The sequence below is a fragment of the Phaethon aethereus genome (assembly GCF_964289735.1).
Source record: "Phaethon aethereus genome assembly, chromosome: 23".
NCBI classification, from domain to species: Eukaryota; Metazoa; Chordata; class Aves; order Phaethontiformes; family Phaethontidae; genus Phaethon; species Phaethon aethereus.
The window spans coordinates 5,109,922-5,132,177 of NC_138599.1; the positions used below are offsets into that span (position 1 = coordinate 5,109,922).

The following is a 22,256-nucleotide window of genomic DNA, read 5'->3' on the forward strand; positions in this document are numbered from 1 at the left end:
CGCAGATGGCACGACATCGATACGGGCTCTAAAAGACATGGTGGTGGAGGCACGGGAGAAGGGCAGAGAGAAAGGCAGTTAAGAGGAGGAATGCAGCACAAGACAGGGAGAGATGGCACGAGACAGAGAAAGAAGCTGAGAGGACAGAAAGTAGGTCAGGAATGGAGATGCAGCAACACAGGGAGTGAGGGGGACACTCAGACACGGGGCAGGGGGTGGCAAGAGAGGGATGGAGGGGAGAGCGAGGTGCCAAGGGAGGCAGACAGGGAGATGGAGACACACACAAAAGGGCAGGAGACAGAAGTGGAGACCCAGAAAAGAAGGGGGGTGTGGGGAAGGGAGGCAACGAGACCGAGACACCGAGGTGGATACAGGGCTGCCAAGGGCTGGAGGAGTAGGGACATGGGGGCAGAGGGACTGAAAAAGGGGGGGTGGGGAAGGGCCAAGAAAGAGGCGGACGCACAGAGGGCCCAGACGGACAGTGCAGAGCGGCCGGAGAGAAAGAGAGATGGGACTTGAGAGAGAGACCAAAAGAAGGAGACGGCGTGGAAGGGGAACACGCAGAGCCGGCGGGACACCCAAAAAGAGACAGCCCAAAAACAAGGGAGCCGCTCAGAGAGAGAAACAGCCCATGGGACAGCGTTTGCGATGGGGGCAGAGGCACACAAAGAGGGAGATGCCAGGAGGCAGAAATCGGGGAGACGTGGCACAGGGGGATGGCAGGGACCCACGGAAGAGAGAGAACTAGGTGGGAAGAAAGACTAAGGAAGGGGAGACGCAGAGGACAGAGAGAGGGAGACCAAGACGAGGGGGACCGACAAAGAGACACGGATGCAGATAGGGACCAAAATGGGCAAGGCAGCATGAGAGAGGGAGACAGCACATAGAGGGGAAAAGAGATTCAGAGAGGGGGGGTTTGGGACAAGAGAGCAGGGGGTGAGCTAAGCTATGGGGGGCAAAGAAAACTGGGACACAGAGACACTGAAACAGAGTGGGGAGAGGCAAAAGGAAGAGTAGGGACACAGGGGAAGACAAAAGGACAGAAGCCGGGAGGGAGACGGGCAAAGCCAGGGAGATGAACGCAGACATCGAGAGCCGCCCTGGTCCCTGCCCCATCCCCGCTCGGTCCTTGACCCTCCGTCCCTCTCCATCTCCTCCCGCCACTGCGCAGCCGTAGGGACCGCAGCAGACCTGTGCCCCCTCTCTCCTCCGGGCCCCGTGCCCGCTTCCCTCGCTCTGCCCGCCTGTCTCTGACTGGCACCCTCATGCACCCAACTGCCCCAACCTCTACAAAATAAGTACCTGAGACTCCACGCGTCCGGGCAACACCGTCTCCAATGCCGGCGAGCCTTTATCGTGAGTCGTGCGGCTCCCGAGCGCCAAGGTCTCCATCTTCACCGTTCCCTCGCCGCCGTTCGCGTCTTGCCGATCGTGAAGTTGTATTCGCACCCCGCACCGTGACCCAGCACCTGCACGCACACCCAGCCTCTCCCAGCGGCGCGCCTCTCGCTCGTATCTCGTCCACGGCCCCAGACATGCTGGCCAAAATGCAGGCTTCCTCTGCATGGCAGGCGTGCCGACAGACTCCCTCACCGCTCCTCCTCGTCCTGAGACACCTGCCTGACAGGAACAAGCCCCACATCAGCCCCCCATGCCCCATGGGTCTCCTTGCCCCACTGGCCTCGCTCCCACACCGGGGGCTGACCGGTGGCAAACAGCACGCCAGCGCATTGCCTCACCAACCTCCTCCCGGCCCTTCTCGGCCGGCGCGACCCACCCAGTGACCCCCGCCCTCCACATCTGCCCAGCAAGAGGGACGCCCTGCTCTTTCTGGCCCCCTGCCCGCACCCTCCCCGCCGCCGCCCGCCGCGCCATCTTCCCCCTCGTGCCCCTGCTAAGGACCTGCCTGCGCAACGGTGCGCCGCTGCCGACTAAACCGCAGCCCTGCTCAGCTGCCGCTGGCTTGGGGACCCTCATTTCCCAGCAGGGACACGGCATGGACGCTGCTACCTATGGGGCCCGACCCTGCGCACGGCCCCTCCCTGACCTGCCGCCGCAGGGGATCCTCCGAGGAGGGCGACCTCCGAGCGTGGCGGGGCCAGACTGGGGCATCTTCCTCTTCAAACAAGGACCACGTCGCCCCTAAATGTTCCTCGAGCTCCTCGCCTGCCTCCTCGAGACTGCCTGGACCCCACACCAACACTGGCAACACTCTTCAAACACCGGCCAAACCCCCAGCTGGGAGGGGAATGCGGCACCACGGGCTGCCCGGCACGGAGGGGTGGGGTGGGGAAGGGGACGGGGATGCGCAGGGACGACGGGGAGGGCAATTCCCTTCGTGTGACAACGCGACCGCTCATGCCCGCTGCCAGTCCTAATGCTGTCCCTCATCTTCCCCTTCTTTTCTCTCCTGCACAGGGCCCGGTGCAGTGCACGACGGTGGCAACGCAGCATCCCGGGCGGCCGCCGGCCTCTGCCTCTGGGCTGCCCTCCTCGCTTGCCTCCTCCTCGATTTTTGATAAGAGAGCGGAGGGTCCCGGGAGGCCTCGCCGCGCCTCTCCCCCGCCACGGGCTCGGCCTGCCGCGCCGCCCAGGGACTCCTCTCCGTCGGATGGGCGATGCGCCGGAGGACGGGCGGCGGCGCCGAGCGTCCGAGGATGGCCGCGTCTCCCGCGTGCCGGGATTGTTCTCGCCGCTCGTTATGCTGTACAGATCCCCACGTGCCATCGGACTCTCACCCGCCACCATCGTCCCGGGGATGCGGTCCGGCACGGACGAGGCTCCCTGCGGCCAGAGCCATCGCCGGGGCTGTCCGTCCCGTCATCTTGCTAAGCCGCCTACGCCCAAAAAGACCCCAAGGTTGAAGCCCCCTGGCTCTGCCTTCGGCCCTCTCGGTCCTGAATGTCAGTTCTCGCCGCCAAAGCTCCCCGCTAAGCACCCCCGACGTCGCCTGCCCGGCCTCGCCTCCGCTCCCCGAGGCTGCGGCACGGCCCCGCAGGGCAGCCCAACCGCGACGCTCACCGGCCCTTCCCGAGGGGGTCCCCCGGCACAGCCGGTTATCCTTCCAGGGTCACGCACCTCCCGCTACTCTTTCTCCCAGCTAACATCGTACCCGCTCCCCCCGCAAAACCCCCTCGCCTTCCTGAGGGCACGAGGCTGCTCTCGCAGGAGCGCGAGCCCTGGGGACCGCCGCCAGCCCTCGCGGGGACAAGAGCCTTCCCGCCACCCCGGCTCGCCACGTCGGGCAGCCGGGCCATCACCCCGGCCCCCCGCCTGCTCTGCTGCCGCCCCCGCTAGCGGCAGGACCTGCCCTGTGGCTCTTGCCCCGATGCCCTGCCAGCGCTTGTCGGGGCAGTTCCTCCGGGCTCGCTTTCCAACCCGCACATCAAAAAGCACAGCACCACGCACACCGGGCAGAGGCACTGAAACCGCACGGCAAAACACCAGGTGACAAACCCCCTTTCCTACGGCTCCGACGCGCACGTGCACCTGGAGGGGACGGGACCGCACGCTCCCGGCCCCGAGCCCCGAGGCTGGCGTGTCGGCTGCTTTGTGCCTCTCGTCTGCCGGCATGGCCTCCCCGTATCATTCAGCCAAGCACCTCTGCCTCCCCAAGGGACGGAAGAAAGCCCCCCCCTCGACGCTGCAGCATCCACACTCTGCCCACCCGAGGAGAGTCCGATGCGTTTGACCCTGCGGAGGAGGCTTGGGCTCTGTCGATCTGCTGCACCGGCATGGCAGGGACAAGGTCAGCTCCTGTGCCCCTCGCTCGCTGCTTGCCCATCCTCCCTGCTGCGACAGGCCTTTGACAACTAAATGGCCGCGGCCAGACTCTACCCTGTGCTTCCTCCAGCCACCCTCGGAGCTTCCACCCCCACGACGGCGGCGGCCCCATCGCCTCCCTGCGTACGGCGTTGCGTACCTGCCGGCACCGCGCGCTGCCGTCCCCCTCGCCCGGTACGTGGCAGCAGCCCCGAGCCTTCCCGACGCTCTGTGGCCGCGGTCCGGGGACGGACCCTCCCGTCCTGCTCCTGGAAAGTCGCCGGACCCTATGCCTGCGACAGGGAGACTCGAATCCACGGCGACGCGCTGCGCGAGCACACAAAGCATCCCCCGTCCTGACCCGATGCCTCGCCCCTTCCCTCTCCCTCCGTAAGCGAGATGGCTTAAGAGCACAGGCCACGCACACGCCGTCTTTCCCACGCAAACGCTGCCGCTGCCTCACCCTCCTTGCCCGGCTGTCCCGCTTTCTGTGGCTGCGAGGAAGCTGGGGCTAACAGTCCTCGGCACCCAGGATTTAAAAAAACCCGCAAGCCAGGGGTCAGGACGGGCCCCTGCCCCATCCTGTACGCGGCCGTGCCCTCTCCTTGCCCGTGCTCTCAACGGGCTGCCCGGGACAGGCACCGACTGGCACGTGGCGCGAGGCTGTCGCGAAAAGAAAGACACAGCTACGAAAATCTCAGCGGACGCTCCTGCCCCTGCACGCGGGACGTTCAACAAGTACCGTGGCTGATTGATCGATCGAGTGGCAAAAACCCTGTGGCCCGATGTGCCGGCTTACCTGACAGGTGCTGACTGGGCGAGGCTGCGTCCTGCGGTCCCTGCGGTGCTGTTCCGCTTCGCCGCTGGCAGCCCGGAAAGGTGGCACCGGCAGCGATCCCGGTCCTGCCCCGTGGCCACAGGCACCTTCACAGAGCGGGGACGCCACCGTCTGCAGCCGGCACAGTGGCACGCACGTCATTCCCCGCGTGCCTGCTCCAAAAGTACCCCTGGGGCGCGGGAGACGCCTCGCCCCGCACCTTTCCCCGGTCTGGTACTGCCCGTGACGGCAGCCCCGCCGCCTCCCCGTGCCAGCCCCGAATTTCTCTCTCCTCACGGCAGAAACGCTGAACTAGCCCCAGACACGCAGGGCCAGAGGCCGTGGCGTATTGGAGAACGGAGGCGAGGACGAGACGCCGCGAAGCGCACCGAGGCCGGCAGAGCCAGGGCCGCCCCCCCCGCACCCCTTGTTCTCCTCCTCCCCGGCCCAGGGCGGCTCCCCTGTCCTCCGGCGTTGGACTTTCTCGTGCCATGTAACGTGCCATTGTGAGGAACGTGTTGACTGTCTGAGGCCGGCCCCGCCGCGGCTCGGCCGGGCGGCGGACCCCTTCGCGACCGCCGCTCTCCACATTCGGACGCTCAGGGGGGCAGCCGGGCGCCCGGGGCGGGGGGAGCGCGGCTCCCGGGTCCCTCCTGCCCGACGGCCGCGACGTCCAGTCTTGAGTTTCCGTCGATCGTTGTATTCCAAGGGTGGCTATACTACCTGAGATTTGTGCATGTGACATTGTAGTTGTAACCTTTTCTAATTCGGCAAGAATAAGAGATGGTTGTGATTGTGCAGTGTATCAATAAAGTTTGACGAACTTTGTACCTTCGGGGCTTTGCTTCACGGACCCCGCGCGCCCCGGGGAGGGACGTGGCGCCTGCCATGCCGAGCTCCCGGGCACCCGGGACCTCCGTCGCTCCCGTAGCCTCGCTCGACCATTAGCTGGAGCCTCTTTTGATCGCGCCCTGCGACGGCGACGCTTCCAGCCCTCCGACTGGAGGTCCGCGGCCGTTGGGGCTATCCCTCGCCCCGTCTCCCGCGGCTCCGCTGATGGGTCCCGGATCCCGCCCGCCTCCGTCCCCCGGCTGCCGAAGAGCACATACCTGTTGACGGAGCCCCTGCAGGATAAGGACCGGCTTTGCTCTCATCGCTCACCTACATTCGGCAGAAGCGGTGTGATCGGGGGCCGCCTCCGGGCGACGGAGCCGTTCCCGGCATCTTCTCCGTCGTCTCATAACAACGCCCGCTCCGACAACTAAACCTACCCCCCGCGGCAAGGAACGCCTCTGCAGACAACATGCTCCCAAGGGTGGGTCGCTCCTATCGCGATCTGATGGCACGTTACACGGACAAAACATCTTCCTCAAAGGACAAAGACGGCGCAGACCAGCAGGAGAAGCAGCTGCGACCCTCAGCATCTCCCCCGCACAGCTACCATCCTGCCCTTAAAAAACTGGCCTGGGTCGGCAGGCTGCAGCCGCCGCTCCCCAGGAGACGCCACGCTTTTCTGCCCCATCGACCAGGAGAAAACATTCCACGAGCTCCCCTAACACGGGACTGGCTGCCACGAGACTTTGGGACCCACGCCTCGCCGACCAGCTCGAGCATGAGCCGGGAGGCGGCTGTTGCCCGATAGCCTCCGGTTGCCGGCTCCCCTCATCGCTGTGTGGCCACCAAGCAGACGGGGGTCCCCGATTCCCGAGGGACATCCCAAGGCTGACGTCCCTCGGCCATACGACCCAGGATGGAAAGGCTGCTGGGGGCACCTGGGGCGACCGCGGGGGAGCGGGGGGGGCGAGGGGCTGCGGGACGATGCCGGACGCATCGGGGGATTGCGTCCTTTGCGCAATCCCCTCGGCGGGAGCGCGCCTCTCTTCGCCCTCCATGGCGGAGGGAGGAAAAGCCCGGTCCCGAGTTTATCCCCGAACCCTGCGGCAATCTGCCCTCCCAGCACTGCTACGGACTACCGCAACTCCACACGTCAGGGACACCTCTGCTGACCCCTTCGAGTGACGCCGGCAGAAAGGTCCCCAAAACCCGCCGGTCTCCCCAGAAGAGGAGTCCAGGAGGGGAGGGCCACCCCGGCGCCGCGCCGGGCGCCCCGAGCACCGCAGCCTCTGCGGCTCTCCGGGCGCGGGACGAGCAACATCCCGAGCTCCCTTTCGCACCCGTGCTGCGCGCACAGACAAGGCGTGCGCAACCGTTGTGGGAGACCCTCTGTTTTGAGCCTCTTCCAAAATAAAACCCCAGCAGGGAGCCAGGGCTGGTGCCGTGAAGGATCGCTCGCCTCTTGCAGCGCAACCCTTACGTGTCCCGCTGCCGGCGGGGCCTCGCTAACGCCTCCGCTGGAGAGAAACGCCCGCAGACGCCGCAACGCCCCGGCTCACGGCGCGTCCCGACGCCTTGCCCACGTCGTCCCCTCTCGTATGACGGCTGAGCGCCGGGGGAGGCGACACGGCCCCTTCCCTCCGCCAGCCCGGCCACAGGGTGCCCGCCGGCTGCCTTTGTGGGTCGAGGCAGGGGTTTCCTCTGTGGCCCGTGGCAACACCCGACCCGTGTCTACGGACAAGGACCACAGCTGCCACATCCAGAGGGACAGAGAGCATATTTCAGGCCATGACATCCATCCCTCCCACCAAGACGCACCAAGACATATGTCAATACATAAATGCATCCGTCAACCAGCCCCTCCCTCTCTGACTTGCTCTTCGTCCCTCGGATGCCCTTTGCTATCTCGCCAAGAGCCCCAAAAAAATGACATTAAAGGGAGGAGGTGAGGGAGACAGCCCCGGTACCTCCGCACCCATCCTTGGGTGCCAGCTCGGATCCCTGCCCATGCCCCCGAGCATCTGGGCGCTGCCTCTCCTGCCAGGCTTGCTCTACCAGGGACAACCCTCCACGACCTGCACAAAGACCCCCACCATCTTTTTCCCCTGGGAGAGGCGTATCTGCTGCCAAGGACAAAACCGTCCACAACGCACCTCCTACAAACCACGGGCGCGGGGAGGGCTGGCTCCAGCGTACCCCCGCGGGGAGGCAGAAGGCTGCCTGCGCCCGGCCGCCCGGTCCCCGCGTCCTCGCTACCCTGGTCCCTCGCTTGGGATGCGCCACGAAGCCTTACGGGCACGGCGCTCCCCTTCCCCGGCACCAATCTCTCTCTGCTGCCGCGTGTCGTGCCACAAAGCAACACCTTGCCACCTCCTTCGATCAATCGCCCGTTCTCCGCGCCCATTCCTCGAGCTGCACAAAACCATCATAAAGTCAAGAGAAAAAAAAAAACCAAACAGTTCTGCCATCGCTCCTGACCGGCTTCTGCTCCTACAAAACCATCCCGGGCGCCTCAGGGAAGCAGGCTACGGTCGAGGCCGAGGGGCAAACGCACCGAGGAACCTTCTGCAAATCCGCAAAAAACCCCCAAGAAACGGGCACGGACAAGCCCCGACACAGCCCTGGCCTGCGCGGGCAGCGAGGCTGCTGCTATCCCGAATGCGTGGCTCCGTCCCGCCGCGCTTCGCGCGCAGCTTTGCGCAGGGGCACGCGGTTTCCTGCACCCACCTCTCCTCGCCGCGGGACTCGCTTCGGCCGCTCCGCGAGCATCCCCGGCAACGTTGCGCCGCTGGGGCCGAGGGCTACACGGAAAACTTTTGGGGGCCCCCGAGGGGCCGGGAGGGATCCTGCGTGGGGGGGAATAGGGCAGAGCTGCGCCCCACACCTTCTCCGTCTACTCACCAAAGCCTTACCTTGCAACAGCATCCCCGCTGGGCTGGTCGGCGAGGTCCGCGCGGCGTCTCTCCGACGCTCTCCCGTCCCGTCGCCGAGGATCCGGGGCTCCCACCCCGCATCCCTCCCTTCGGCGTCCCTCCCCGCGCCCCTCCCCGTCCCCGGCGGCGCGGGGTGGGAGAGCGCGGGGTGGCCCCGGCCCCCGCGGCAATGAGCACCACAACCAGACGGAGCGGCCACATGGAACAATCGTTTTAATGGATAGGCAGAGAGAGCCCCCTCGCCGCCCGCCCGCGCCCGGGCCCCCGCGGACCCCCCGCCATCGGCCACGGGGAAGGAAAGGAAACAGAAGGAGGAAAACCGACCGTAGGAGAGACCCCCGCCGAAACGTACTGCCGGTCGACTGGTCCCGCGTTTCGGCCGACGGCTCGGCCGCGGGGGCGGCCGGGTGCCGATCGCTTCGCCTTCTTTTCCTTCTTTCTTTTTTTTTTTATATATATATATACACACACACGCACGCACGTGCACACACACACATATACATACATATATATATATAAAAAAATATAAAACTGAGCTATATAGATCTCCCTCTATCCCTCGGTTCGCTTTATTCCGCCGCAAAGGGGTTGGGGCCGTGCGGCAGCAGGTGGCGGAGAGGGGCCCCGGTCCCCCGCGGCCCTTCGTCCCCAGCGCGCCGGCGACCCGAGGGCAGAAAGGTGAGGGGGTTCGGGGACGCGTGGACCGAGACGCTCGTCTGGTTGAGGACCGATACACACCTAACTCCATATACAGCATGCAGTAATGGCAGCGGAAGGACCCTGCTGGGAACCGTGGCTAGAACGCTAACAAAAAAAAAAAAAAAATTATATATATATATGTATATTTATATATACTGTATATATATATCCCATAAAAAGATTCAGCATCTCCCTCCGCCTCGACGCGCGGCGAGCGTCGCCCGTGCCCTCGGCACGAACTGTTCGGACGACCGCTTTTTGGGCCGGTTTCAGGGGGTTTCGGCGCGGGACTCCTCCTCCTCCTCGTGCCGACTCGCCAGACTCGCAAACCTCCTCGGCCGGTCGCCTCCTCGGCTGCGCTTGGCGAACCAGCTTCTTCTCTCCGCTTGCTCCCCCTTTCCTTGCTGGATTTGGTTCCCCCCCCCCCCTTTTTTTTTTCCTCCTTTTTTTTTTGCATTTCTGTTTTTTAGGAACTAAGAGTTCTAGGCTCGTATCAGAAAATATAATTAATAAAATTAACCATGACTCAGAATCCCTTATCATTCACGATGTCCGCGGGTGGTACGATGAACGCGTGGCTCGACGCCGGTCTCCTTCCTCCCTTTCCGTTTGTGGCGGCGTGGTAACTGTTGAAGATCTATATATCTATACATATATATATATATATATGTATATGCGGGGAGATATATATATATATTCTGGAACACAAATGGCGGCACGGTCCATGAGAAGACGGGGTAATCTCAGCAAAGAAGAAAACCGTCGGACGGAGGGGATGGGCGGGGGCAGCGGAGGGGACCGGGCAGAGGGGAAGCGCCGCGCCCCGATGGCCCTGCCCGTCCTCCACGCTGGCCCGTGGCAGAGAACGGCGAAACCAGGGGGAAAAAGAGGTGGGAGACAAAAAAAAAAAATAGGGGGAAAAGAAAAAGACTCAGTCGCGTTGCATCTTCAGCAGGAAGCCTTGGATTATTTTTTTTTCCTCTCTCTCTCTCCCCTTTCCAAATTCCCGTTGCGGTTTTTTTGCGTGTTTTTCCTCTCTCCCCCTCCCCCAGGTGGCCTGGCCGGATACTCTCTCAATTCTTATGATTATTTTCGGAAACGGTGAACATTTCTTCTTCTTCTTCCTCTCCTTTCTGCTTGCGCTCGCTGGCCGTGGTCGTCGCCGCCGCTACTCCGCGGGCCGGCTCTTGGGTCAAAACTGGCGGGCGAGCTGGGCGAGCGGGAGGGCCAGCAGCCACGCGCAGCCGCCTCGCCGCCACGCGCCGCTGTTCCCGTCGTGGACTGCGCCGGGGCCTGCGGGGAGAGAGAGAAACGCCCGCCGCGGTTAGCCGCAAAGCCAACAACCCCCGCCTCCCCCCCAAAAAGACACAAAATAAAAGACGAGACAACAAAACCGCACCATTCAGGCCCCCGGGTGCCATTGCACATGGTGGCATCACCCTTGCGTGAGAGCTCGCCGGGCACCCCCAGCCATCCCCGTCCCCGCCGACCCCGCTCTTTGGGACATAACCCCCACGTGGTCCCACCCCAAGCCCATCCCCTGCTCATCGCCACCAACCCCTCCTCCAAAATTTGTCCAAGTTTCCAGCCATGCTTGCAGGGGAGATGATAGCTTTCACCCAACGCTGCCCACACTCTGCCAGCCCCGGGGCGACCGCTCCGTTGTTCCCTACTTGACTCCCTTGGGGGGCACAATAAGCACCTGCTCGGCCAGCAGTGACACCGCCAGCAGCACCTACCCTCGGGACCGGGTGCTTTGCGCCTCCCTGGAGCCTGTGTGGGGCTCTGCCCACGGGCCCGGACCGCCTCAAGAAGGATGAGATGGGACAAAGAGGGTGGTCAAGAAGAGCCAAGCCCATCCGCACCTTTGGGGACCACAGGGGGCGAGGAGAAGATCATGGGGCGGTGAGGAACTCGTAACCCGTCATGGGAAAGGATGTGGAAGGTGCCTGACCCAGTGGCTTTCACCAAAACACCCCAAATAGCCCAGGGGAACACTAGTTTGGGAAAAGATCTCAGGAAGGCATCCAGGCTGGTGCCCTGCCGGAGCGGGGCTGCCCACCAGGTCCGATCGACCCGTGCTTTTGAAACCCCAGGACGCATCCCCTCGCTTCAAAGCCCGACCAGGGCACTGGGAACCATTAACCATTTGGTCTCCCGCCAGTAGCGCTCTTCCGACGCGCCCACAGACACCTCACCACGCTTCCCACCGAGCCCCAAATCCTGGCACGGCCGGGAAGCCGTGCGCAAGGGCGGATCTGGAGACGCGATTGTCTCCGCGCTTACCTCCACAGCCCTCCTGACACCTGTAAATCACCCCAAGGGCTGACCGCTCAGCGCATCACAAACGAAGCCGCGTAGCTATGGGCCCCCCCAAAAGCAAGATGACCCCAAGCCAGCTGGCCAGCCGGTAAGACCGCGTGGCAGAGTGCCGGCCGCCCTGGCCATGCATAACGCCAGGAAGAGGACCGGACGCCGCTCTGTCCCTACCACATCCCGGAAAAAAGGCACAAGCAGCATCCCGGAGGAGGAAGGACCCGCCACGAGACCTATTTACACAGCAACACGGGGAAAGCGGAGCACGGAGACATCCCTGCTTTCGCCCCGGCAATGGGGAGGGAGCGCGGGAACGGGGGGATGAGGCATGCGGGGGGCACAGACCACCACCAGACGGGCACGGTCGGCTGGCGGGGAGGAGGTAAGACGGGAGGGCAGCGAGACGTCGGCGAGAAAGCCCTAATTCATCGCTGTGCCGGTGGGAGAGGTGGGGCGGGAGGTCAAGCCGGCGGGTGCCACGGCTCCTGCCGGGACAACCTGGGGTGGGAGCTGGAGGGGCGCACAGGGAGATGAGGGGTTTGGCTGCAGGGGCCCCAAATTACTGACCTTTCCAGGGTGTCAGAGCGGTAGTTGTCTCTTCTAAAAATTAAAGAACAAGCGAAAGTTAAGGCAAAAGGGCAATGGAGAGCGCAGGCTTGAGACGCTTCCCTCGGCCTGCCCTCGCCCTGGGGCCGGGGGAAACAAGCGGGTGGGGTAGCAAGCGTGATGCTGCCGCCCGAATCGCGCCCAGCTCCTCGGGGGCCGCGGTCCCCCCGTCCGGGAAAAGGGCGGCACGAGCTGGGACAAGCCACCTGCGGGAGCCCAGACCCGGGGCGGGCGCCGGCAAAGTCGTGGCTGCACCCCGAGCAAAAAGCAAAGCGCAGAGGGCTGGGATTTGGGGGGATTCTGGGGGGTGCAGCTCTCCCCCGTGCTCCTGTTCCCCTCTTGCAACATCCCAAACGGGTTTATCGCCCGACACCGGCCTCTGGGAAGCAACGTGGACTGCGCGGTGGGGAGGAGAGGAGAGCTTTCTTCCCCCCCCCGGTTTCGCCGCGCACTCCATCACACCGCAGACGGCACCAAATGAGCCGCCGAACGAGGCGGCAGGCCTATAATAACAAGTGCTACACGTTAAATAAAGCACCAGTTGACCTCCCTGAAAAATTACATTTAAAAAAAGGATTAAAAGATGTACGCTACATTAGCTTCTGTCGCACAGCCCTGGAACGGCTCACATCGCAGTACCCACTGGGATTAAACCTCCCTTTTGGGGGGCAGAACCCCCCAAACACTCTCTCGGCCTCAGGAAAAGGGGTTCACAAAATTGGTCCCCCCAAAACCGTGCGAGCGAGATGTTTCTCGTGCCGCAGGTAGCGCAGCCATCGCATGCTGCTTCCCTCTCGTCTTTCATTACGATAAATAAAGACATATTAATCGCCGGACCGAAGGATCCGGTTGCTTAGGGACCGGCGAGCTCGGCCCGATGATGCTCGATAGCGACAGCATTGCTGCTAATTACAGGGGGGGTTGTTCCCGGTGGTGGGGGGGTTCCCTGGGCCAGGAGATGGGGGACCCCCTGCGTGTCATGGTCCCCTCGGGTCTGCGGCGGGTTAGGGCGACCTGGGGACCCATCGCCCCCCAAGGGGACTCAATGAATAAAGACTGAAAGGATCATTAAATCAGTGTGGCTTTATGGAAATCACAGGCGGTCAAAGGACTCCCGATTTCATTCCCCGATGGGAATCACAGTCAGACTGACGAAGATAAGGGGGATCACGAAACAGGCTTAAACTTTTGTGGGATGCTTCACCCCACCCTGCCCGACGCTGCCGTTACGGCACCAGCCACAGAAAACATCACTAATGGGTTCGAAACCGAGTAACTGACAGCTCTCACAAAGCCGCCAGCAAAGAGAAGTCATCTTTATTTTGCAGGGCTTTTCATCCAGCCGAACCTGCGGATGCCAGACCGAGGTCCCACGCTACTCAACATTTTAACCCCATAAACCCGTAGGGAGCCTACAACGTCAAGGCTAAGGGTGTACGCGGGGCCCAGGCTGTGCTGGGCGCTCGGCACAGTCACCCCACGGCGGGAGCACAGACAGAGCCGGGCCAGCACGGCTCTGCAGTCCGTCTCCCTGAAAAACGGGGTTATTGGGGCCACTGATTACCGGGCAGCCCGGTGGGGAAGAGAGCTGAGGTAGTTCCTAGGCAACGCTAACGATGGCTTAATGGGCAGGTAAGGACGCTCGTGTTCATCACTGGCAGCACAGACTTTTTTGGGGAACAAATGGTTGTTAGGCTCGTTAACATCCAAGGTTAGCTCTACATGGGGGCTGTGGGCACAGGGGACAGGGAGAGCTCCTCCGCCCTGGTTCGTAAGCTGATGCGACTCCCAACACCGACGGCAGGGAAAGACGAGCCCGTCCTGCGCCGCTGCCGCTGCGGCGAGGAGCGTGCTTGCCGGGGAAGCCCGGCATCCTCCTCTCTTCCCCAGAGAAACCCCTTCCCTGGCCTGGGGCTCCCCTGAGCCACATCCAGCCCCTCCCTCAGGATAGCGAGAAGTGGACGGCGCTTCCCAGCGTCTCAACGCACCTTGCTTGCCGTGCTGCACCGGCACGTTAAACAACCCGACACGTCCTTCGGGACTGCCCGCTATCCCGGTGTGCTCTGCGCCGCTGAGCGCCCGGCCTCCTCGCCCTCAGCCACCCCACCGAGGGACCCGGGGACGAGGAAGACTCGTCTCCCCCTCCGCTCCCCTCCAGACATACAGTAACGAGGGGTGAGGAAAAGACAGGGCAGAGCGGCCAGGGACACAGCAGCACAGAGCCTTGCAAGTTCCCGGCGCACGCTGCTCGTGTGCTCAGGGAGAAAACAACGCAAGAGAAAAATTACACAATGATGGATTATTTATGATTTTGCAAAGACACCGGCATGGGAGATGCCCGGGACGATGACAGCCGGTTGCCAACACATCATCTCCCTTCCAGGGAGAACACAACCGCCCGGGAGGAAAACAGGGCGTGCTGCTTTGCGGGGAGGAGTGACACAACGCACCGCACGGCCATTGCAAAAGGGTGACGGCCACCACCGAAGCGCCTACCGAGCCCCTGCCGAGCCAGGCACCGCGCCCGCTCGCACTGCACCAGAAAAGCGTAACACGACGACGGAAGAGAGAGACAGAAGATGAACGGTCCCTTCTGCAAAGGCACGCAGGAGGACAGCGGCAAAGACACCAGATTCCCAGGACACTCTTCCTCCCACCTCCTTCCTTTCGCTGGGTTTTCCTTTCACTTCTCGCAACCACCACACGCCAACAAGCCGGCCGAGCGCCCAAGTTTGGACCCACCGGGACCCCGCTGCGCTCCAGCCCTGTCTCTCCTACAGTAGAGGGAGTCTCCTGCACGCTCTCCGTGGGCCTAATTAAATCCTTTGTACATGCTAGGAAAGGGTGAGGAATACCAGGACGGCTGGAGGCTGTAGGAAACCGGTGCTTTCCATCAAATGCTCTCAGCAGCGATTTAACGCCAACCCCCGCACTGCTCCGCCGTTCGCTTACCACGGTATTTAATGTCACCCGTGGTCAGCGCTCGCCATGGGGTGGGACTGCCAGGGGGAGGGTGGGTGGCAAGGGGAAGGACAACATCGGGGTGACGCTGGGAGAGGACAGAGGTGCCCAAGCCCTGCTTCTCCCATATGGTTCAGCAATGAGGACCGCCTACCCCATATCCATGGCAGTGGCCAGGGACGAGGTCTGCCGGCCGTCTCCGGCTCCCGGTGGCCGTGAGAAGAATCTGGGGAACGTGGCCCCCCGCTCTGGCTCTGCCACCGCCTGAAGAGGCTTGACAAATGTGTCGAGCAATTACGGCCCTTCCCGGCCATGAGCGGGGTCAGATGGATGCATCGCTCTCATCACAGCTCCGGCACGCAGAGAAAACAGCCCCGGATGAGGGTACAAAGCTGCTCCCCCTCGCGCCCTCTGCACCTTCCCGTCTCCCTTTGGCACCATCAGTAAGAATATATCTGCTTGGCAGGGGCAGAAAACACGACCTGGAAGGTGGCAGAGCCATGGGGGCCATTTATTCCCAGGCGGGCGCAGGGCGTACCGCACGGCAGCCTTTTGGAGGCTTTCCACTTTCCCTGGGCTCACCACGGCCTCCGACCCATGCGCCGGGGCAAAAAGGATCAGTAGCAAATGCACCTCTCCCCCAAGAGAAGAGACCCATCCCATGTGTCTCACGTCAGCGGTCTCACTATTAAGCCATATCCCGGCCGGCTCCCTCGGTGCTACTCACCGTAGAGGATCATGCTGGCGTTGGTATTTCCTAGCTGGTTGGAGGCTACACAGGTGTAGTTGCCATAGTCTTGCTCGGAGACGTTGAAGAAAGTCAGTCTGGAGAAGAAGGCTTTATTCTCCACTTTCAGTCCTTTCTGTCCTTCAGCCAGCCTGGGAGAAAGGCAGAGGGGAGAGGGTGATGGGGATGGTGTCGGGAGGAGAAGCGCCCGCTATTCTCCATGACCCTGGTCCTGCCTGAGAGCAGGGACGTCGAGCTTCAGGCAGAGATCAGGTGTGAAGAGGGAGAAGGGAAGGTACTGGGGGTATCCCGAAGGTACCTACGGGAGATGGACTCCGTAGTCCGTAGACTCTGCTGGGTCTCACCCCTTAGCTGCCAGCCGGCACCACCCCCATGATGCCTACAGCCATCCTCACAGATGCAGAGTCCCTGCTGAAGGGGAAGGCTTTGGGGCTTGCCAAACGCCGTGCAGAGGGAGGGATGCTCACACGCCCAGGAAGGGTACCTGGGAAAGGCTCCTTCCCACCCACCGGAAGAGCCCGGCTTCCCTCTCGCGTCGGCCTCCAGGGCTCCTCAGCCCTCCCGGCTCTGTGGGATGCCTCCTGGCACCTTCCTCCTCCCTCAGCCCTGCCAGCTCCCCGCCTGCCCCTGCCGGGGCTGGCAGCGTGCGCAGGCAGCGGACGCTGCAGCAAACACCTTTGTGCGGACCCGAACGCCGACACCACGGCGGGCTCTGCACCGCGTAGCCGGGGGCACTATCTCAGCTGGCACAAACGCCGAAGCATTAACCAAGTGCTTTGACTTCCCTGAACTGGTGTCCCTCTCCCTCTCCGCTCCTGCGGCTCTTTTACGTGCTAATTCCTCCCGGGAGATGCCGGATCTCCATTATCACCCTGCCGGGCTCCGGCTGCCGATCCGGGTGGGCTGAGCCCGCTCCTGCCGCTGCTTCGCGGGCCCTCGTGATCTGACCTACTTCTGAGCGAAGCTTTTCATCTGCCATGCAAACATCCGCCGCTTTGTACACTCTGCCTGCTCCTTTCTTCCCAAAACAGGCCAGGCAGGCGGCCCCAGCCTCCCCTGCAGCTACTGTAGCATCTTTTTTGGCTAATATATGCCTCCTTACTAATGACCTGCGTGGCTTGTCCTGTGTTTGGCTACACCACGGCCCCTCTGGGCTTCCCAGGGAGAAGCAATGCAAAAATGGGTTACAAAAGCTTTTCCTGAGGTCAAAGCGAGACATTTGCTCCGGAGAGGGACCCTACCCTTGGCTGTGCTGCTCCCCTCCTCGCTCCCCAGCCACGGCCCTGTGCTGCTGCTTTGGCAGGACACGGGAGCTGCTGGTTGACCTAAAAGGGTGACTTTTACCCCAGCACTGGGCAGGCTGTCTCTGTGGCATAGCAAATCCCGTCTCCCGACTGACACCAGCTTTCCTCTGCCTTTCCAAGAGCAAGGGGCTGACGCTGCCTCCTGTCCAAAGTGTTTCAAAAGATGACAGGGGTTTCATCCGCTCCTAAGTGCTCGGATTTGTGCTGCCGATATCGCTCTCGGCCGTCACGCTTCACCCAAGCGAGGATTTACCATGAGACCGTAAACCGGAGGCACGGGCAGCGGCGATCCTGCCCGCACTGCCTACCCAGGTGGAGGCCAAAACCCATCAGACAGAGGCTGCTGCAAAAATCTCCCCCCTCAAAATGCCCCTCACCTATTTTCCACCACGCGGACAGCACCAAGTTAAATAAAAATAAAAAAGAGATACCGAGGGGCGGCAGCTCCCGCTGCGAGCGCCGTGGATGCCGGCCGCCTGCCGAGACGCCCGGCTCAGCCCCCGGCAAGCACGACCCGCTGCAGTCGGAGGGGACCTGCCTCGGCATCCAAACCCAGCTCATGCCGAAGGTTATCGGGGATTCGACCGGCTACCACAGCTGCTGAAGCTGCCGGCAGCGGGCGCAGCTCTCGCGGGGTCGGTGCTGTGCCCTCCCGGTTTTGCCCCCCGGGCTCTTACCGCTTGTCGTCTTTGTACCACTGGAAGTCGGCGGAGGGGACGGCGGAGGCTTCGCACAGCAGGATGCCCTTCTGCCCCACCGGCACCCCGGTGCTCTTCGCGTCCGAGATGTACGGCGGGTCTGCAGGGAAGATGGCAGTCGGGGCTCAGTGCGGGGCAGCCCCGGGCCTCCCACCCTCTCTCCTTGCTCCTCAAGCTCCCTTTTCCTTCCCCACATTTAGGAAGGAGTCAAAAGCATCTCTGAGCCTGTGCCGAGCTCCTGCCGCACTGGCACTGCTGTCCAGGGGGTTTTGGGCAGATGGGGGCCCATGTGCGACCCTGTGCCAACCCCGTGCGGCTGAAGGGGTGGCCAGAGAGGAGTTTAGGAGGGTCTTCGCCTCCGAGCACAAATGGTGCTGCTTTCTTCCTTGCTCTCTTTCCTTCTCGCTCACATTTTTTCTAAAGGAAAAAAATTCCGATTTGCTGCTCACTTCTCTCCTCTCCCCGGAGGTTATCAGCACAGCGTCTCACCAGGGGCGGAAAACCCAGGTTGATGGAGACAGCTGAGGAGGAGGTGGTGGAAAAAAACGGAGCTTGAAAAGAAGGGGGAAAAAGGGCAAAACACCACCTGCTCAGAAAACTGCCGCCGCCTCTCTCGGCTCTGGGGCCTGAAGGCTGGGTTTGCCCCGCTTCCCTCCGCCAAAGTCCCATCCCCTCGTGGGGAGCGTGACTCGCTCCGTCCCCGGTCTCCGACAGCCCCCAGGCTACTCACAGTTGACGGTGACTTTGACTCGCTGGACGACGGGCGCTGCCACGTCGTTGGAGGCACTGCACTCGTACTCGCCCGACTGCTCCCGCGTGATGCCCGTGATCTCCAGGTACTCATCCTCGCTGATGAAGCCCACGGCTGTAGGGGCAAAGGGAGAGGGCCGTGAGCAACGCAGAGGCACGGCAAGTCATCCGTGACCGTGTCACGCTGCCCTGGGACACCCACCCTGCAAGTCTCAGCCCCAGCATGCCCACGTGCCTGTGCCCCACCACCCTCAGAATGCCCCTGCCAGAAAGGTGCCTGCGAGCCCTGGACCTCTGTGTTGGCCCTGGCCCCGCCGAGAGCATCACTGGCTGGAGATGACGTCTCCGACGCGCAGGAAGGGCAGGGTGGTCCTCACCAAACCTGCACCCTGCCAGAATACCCTGAAATCACTTCTCCTTGGCATTGGCACATCCCATCCCACCCTTCTGCTGAGAGAGACCGCTGGGCTGGCCCTGCTCTCTACACGAGACACCCCCCTCGAATTTTTCAGCTTCCATTAATTCACGGCCAGTTTATTCCCATTAGTCGTGGTGCCAACATCTCCCTTCAGCTGAAACGCTTCGTCCCTGCGCCGCTGCAGGCTCATTTTTGCGGTACCCGTGGGGGGCCGTGCTCGCCCCCCTCTCCTGCGCCCGGGCTGCGGCGCAGCTCCTGGTTTCACCCAGAGCCAGGCAGACGCCATGGGCGGCCTTTCCTTTTGTCTGGCATCTTACGGCCCCCCGCTTCCTTCCGAGAGCCCGCTTCGCTTTGAAGCGCTCCTGGAAACCCACGGCGCTCGGCTGGCGAGGCGCAGGTGTTGGGCCGCGATAGTCTCCGGGTTGACGGCGATCGCCGCGCTAACGACGAATGCAGAGTTAAAGAAAGAAACCCAGCGATTAGGACAGGTCCGCTAATCGTCCCGGAGAAACGTCGCTCGCCCCCGGACGAACGGCACGGGCGGGTTTTCGACAGCCCCCGAACGGGGACGACTTCCCCCTTCCTTTCGTTTACATCTCCCCATCGGATCTCACGCGGCCGAGATGCTGTAATTACGGTGCGAAGCATCTCCAAGACCAGTGTCACACTTAATATTCCTATAAATTTTAAACGGTAGTCCTTGGTACATATGTGTGGCAATTGGTGTCATATTTTAATTAGGCTTGCCCTACACCATCTGAAATTAATAATAGCTCGAATTACCAGTGTAATTTATAAATTAACATTGCTGCAGCATTAGGAAATAAATTAGCTCCGGACAGCTGTTTCTGGGAGCGAGTGCCAATGGCAGAGAGGCCAAGTACAGGTCCCCGGTCCCCGGGGGACGCGGCGAGCTCGGTCGGCGGAGCCGGGCGATCCCGCGCTCGCCCTCGCCTCCCACCCGGCTACCGCCGTCTCTGCGCTAGCGTGACCCGACGGGCCACGGCTCGCCGCGCTTGACCGGTCAGCCGTATGCACCTCGCCCCTAACAAACGCACGCAAAATATACGCGCGGGAGGATCCCGGCGGAGCACAAGCCGCCTGCATCCCACCGGCTGGTACTTTCACAGCATCTCGTCCCGCGGCACGTAAAGAGCGAGCGCGAAACAGCAGTTTCGAGAGCGCGTACGAAGCACGGGGGTTTGCACGGGGGGCCCCGAGCCAGCGCCGATGCGGTTTCTGTAACGACGCGGCGAGGGTCCCGGGCGCCCGCTGGGACCCTGCTGCTGCAATCCCAGGTGCCGCTGCTGCCAGCTCAAACTAGCGCAGATCGTGATGAAAGCGCACCTTGGCTCTCCCCCGCACCAGACCTCACGGCAGCCGCCTCGGCACGGCGGCCCCGGGACCCGGCACCTCGCGCACCCGCAGAGTCGGCGGCCGAACTGACGACCCTGTCTGCCTCCCACTATCCCGGGCAGATCCAAGCGGGAAGGCAGCCCCAGCCACCCCGCGAGCTTCGGCAAGGGGTGAAGCGAGTGCTCCCGTGCAACCCGCGGTGATGAGCTGCCGACGTCCGCCCACCCCCTCGGCGCCGCGCAATTCCCACCCGAGCGGCTCACGGTCAAAACCGCTGAGCTCATCGGTACTTAGCGCTACCGAAGGGCACGATATGAAGGCGTTACCCCAAAATCAATATCCTTTGGAGACACACAAACCGCAGCGTTACATCCAGCAGGCCTGCAGCACTGCGTGCTGCAAAATAAAAAGGAGGGAGGGGGGAGGAAATAAAAAAATCGCTTTTATGGCTGACCTAGAATCGGCTCCTCTGTAGCACAGCGCTGCCTGCTGATAAAATAACGACACAGCCGGTGGCCTTCAGATGCTCCGTGCGCAAATCTTGACTCCGGTTTGTGCAAAGGCTCAGATAACACTCTGCTTCCTAACTAACCAAAGGCCCTTCTTCCCCGAGCGCGCCGGAGCCGGTTCGCACGCGGCAAGAATTAGTTCTCGCCGTAGCGCGCGTCCCCAGTTTGATCTGGGAGCAAAGCAGCTCGAGTGCATTTCATTACCCAGCAAAAGACTTCGTTAAACTGCGAGGGTCAGCTTTCCACCTGCAAAAGCTCCGGAAATTGAGAGATGAAGGCTGCTTCTGTGCCTGCGTAGCACTGAAGTCTGAGATACGAGCACGGTAATCGGCCCACAGAGAGGCAGAGCACAACGAGGTCAGGGTTTCAGGGTCTGGCGCGTTCTGCGTTGGCACCCGTGGGATTTCGGCTACAGCCCATCGGCCCCGGCACGCAGAGCGCGCCCCGGACCGAAATGGGATGCTCTGAGCCGGAGCTGACGCCTGCTTTTACCCTGATCTGGTATTACTCATGCTCAGAGAGCGATGATGAGCGCGTTAGGGAGACCATCCCTGCCAGAGGCTCTGGCCGGATCCTGCCTTATGAGCACCAGCTCCTCAGGGAATAAGGTGACAGCAGGGATCCCTGCCCCGAGGGCACCGCTTCACACCGGCAAAGCAACAGGGTGCCCGTGTCACCGTGGCTGCTGGGGTCCCTCGGGGCTGGCGGGGCACAGGGGGGACGTTTATCTGCTCGCTGGGTTGCGCAGGGACACGTGTTGCTTTGGGTGCAGCTCAGGGCTTAGGAGCGAGGCAAGCCCCAGCTCGGGTTTTGGACGGAGATTATTTCTCCAACCGGTCTCACATACATCGGGCCCTTCGGGATTGCACCGCGGTCCTCCCACTGCTCGCCCGAGCCTGCAGCTAGAGCTGCCCCTGCCTCCGAAAGCACCCGGAGCTCGGGGATGCTCGGGGCAGGGCTGGCCCAGGGTCCCACAGCTCCGGGAGCCCGGAGCTCCCCCGGCGCTGGCACCAGCCCTGCTCCGCCCGGATCGATGGCGGGGACTTTTCAAGGCTGTCTCTGCTTGAGCACAGTTAGGAGCTGAAATATTGCAGGACTTAATGGGAGAGCTCTCTCATCTCCTCAGAAGCTAGAAAACCAGCACAGCCAGCACCCATCATTATTATTATTAATACTAATAATATAATACAGGCCAGAAATGGAACAGCCACGTACTAGGCAAAAGCCTAATCTTTGCTCATCAGCCGAGGACGATGAACTAACCTGCTATGAGCCCGGGAGGTGAAAAACCAGAGCTTGAACCCACCTGCCCGGTGAGCAGGAGCCTGCACACAGACCGCCACGTACTAGGTTAGCTCTTGCTCTGCCAGACCTGCAACCCTGCAGCTCTCCGGGAAAACCTCAAGGAAGCACGAGTACGAAGGAGCAGGAGGGAAAACTCAGCCTGGAGCTGCAAAATAGCCAAGACAGACTCGATGCATAACGGATAGCCCACGTCATGAGCAGAGCCGGCAGCTCGGCAGCGTTCGGCGCGGCATTGGGGAC

The 22,256-nt window shown here is 62.3% G+C and overlaps 2 protein-coding genes across 4 annotated transcripts in view; one reads left to right on the forward strand and one right to left on the reverse strand.

Annotated features, from left to right (window-relative positions):
- The window catches only part of LOC309412969 (opioid-binding protein/cell adhesion molecule homolog), a gene marked incomplete at its 5' end in the record, with an annotated part of 293,967 nt that extends 290,308 nt beyond the window's left edge, over positions 1–3,659 (forward strand). For both annotated transcript variants that reach the window (XM_082010027.1, XM_082010026.1), the window contains one exon: positions 2,419–3,659. In XM_082010027.1, the coding sequence (XP_081866153.1) occupies positions 2,419–2,519 (101 nt within the window). In that variant the 3' untranslated portion in view covers positions 2,520–3,659. The remainder of the gene's footprint in view (positions 1–2,418) is intronic.
- Positions 3,660–10,237: 6,578 nt separating this feature from the next.
- Positions 10,238–22,256, reverse strand: part of LOC309412954 (protein CEPU-1) — a gene marked incomplete at both ends in the record, with an annotated part of 344,318 nt that continues 332,299 nt past the window's right edge. For both annotated transcript variants that reach the window (XM_082010010.1, XM_082010009.1), the window contains 5 exons: positions 10,238–10,338; positions 11,929–11,961; positions 15,656–15,807; positions 17,658–17,778; positions 18,409–18,543. In XM_082010010.1, the coding sequence (XP_081866136.1) occupies positions 10,238–10,338; positions 11,929–11,961; positions 15,656–15,807; positions 17,658–17,778; positions 18,409–18,543 (542 nt within the window). The remainder of the gene's footprint in view (positions 10,339–11,928; positions 11,962–15,655; positions 15,808–17,657; positions 17,779–18,408; positions 18,544–22,256) is intronic.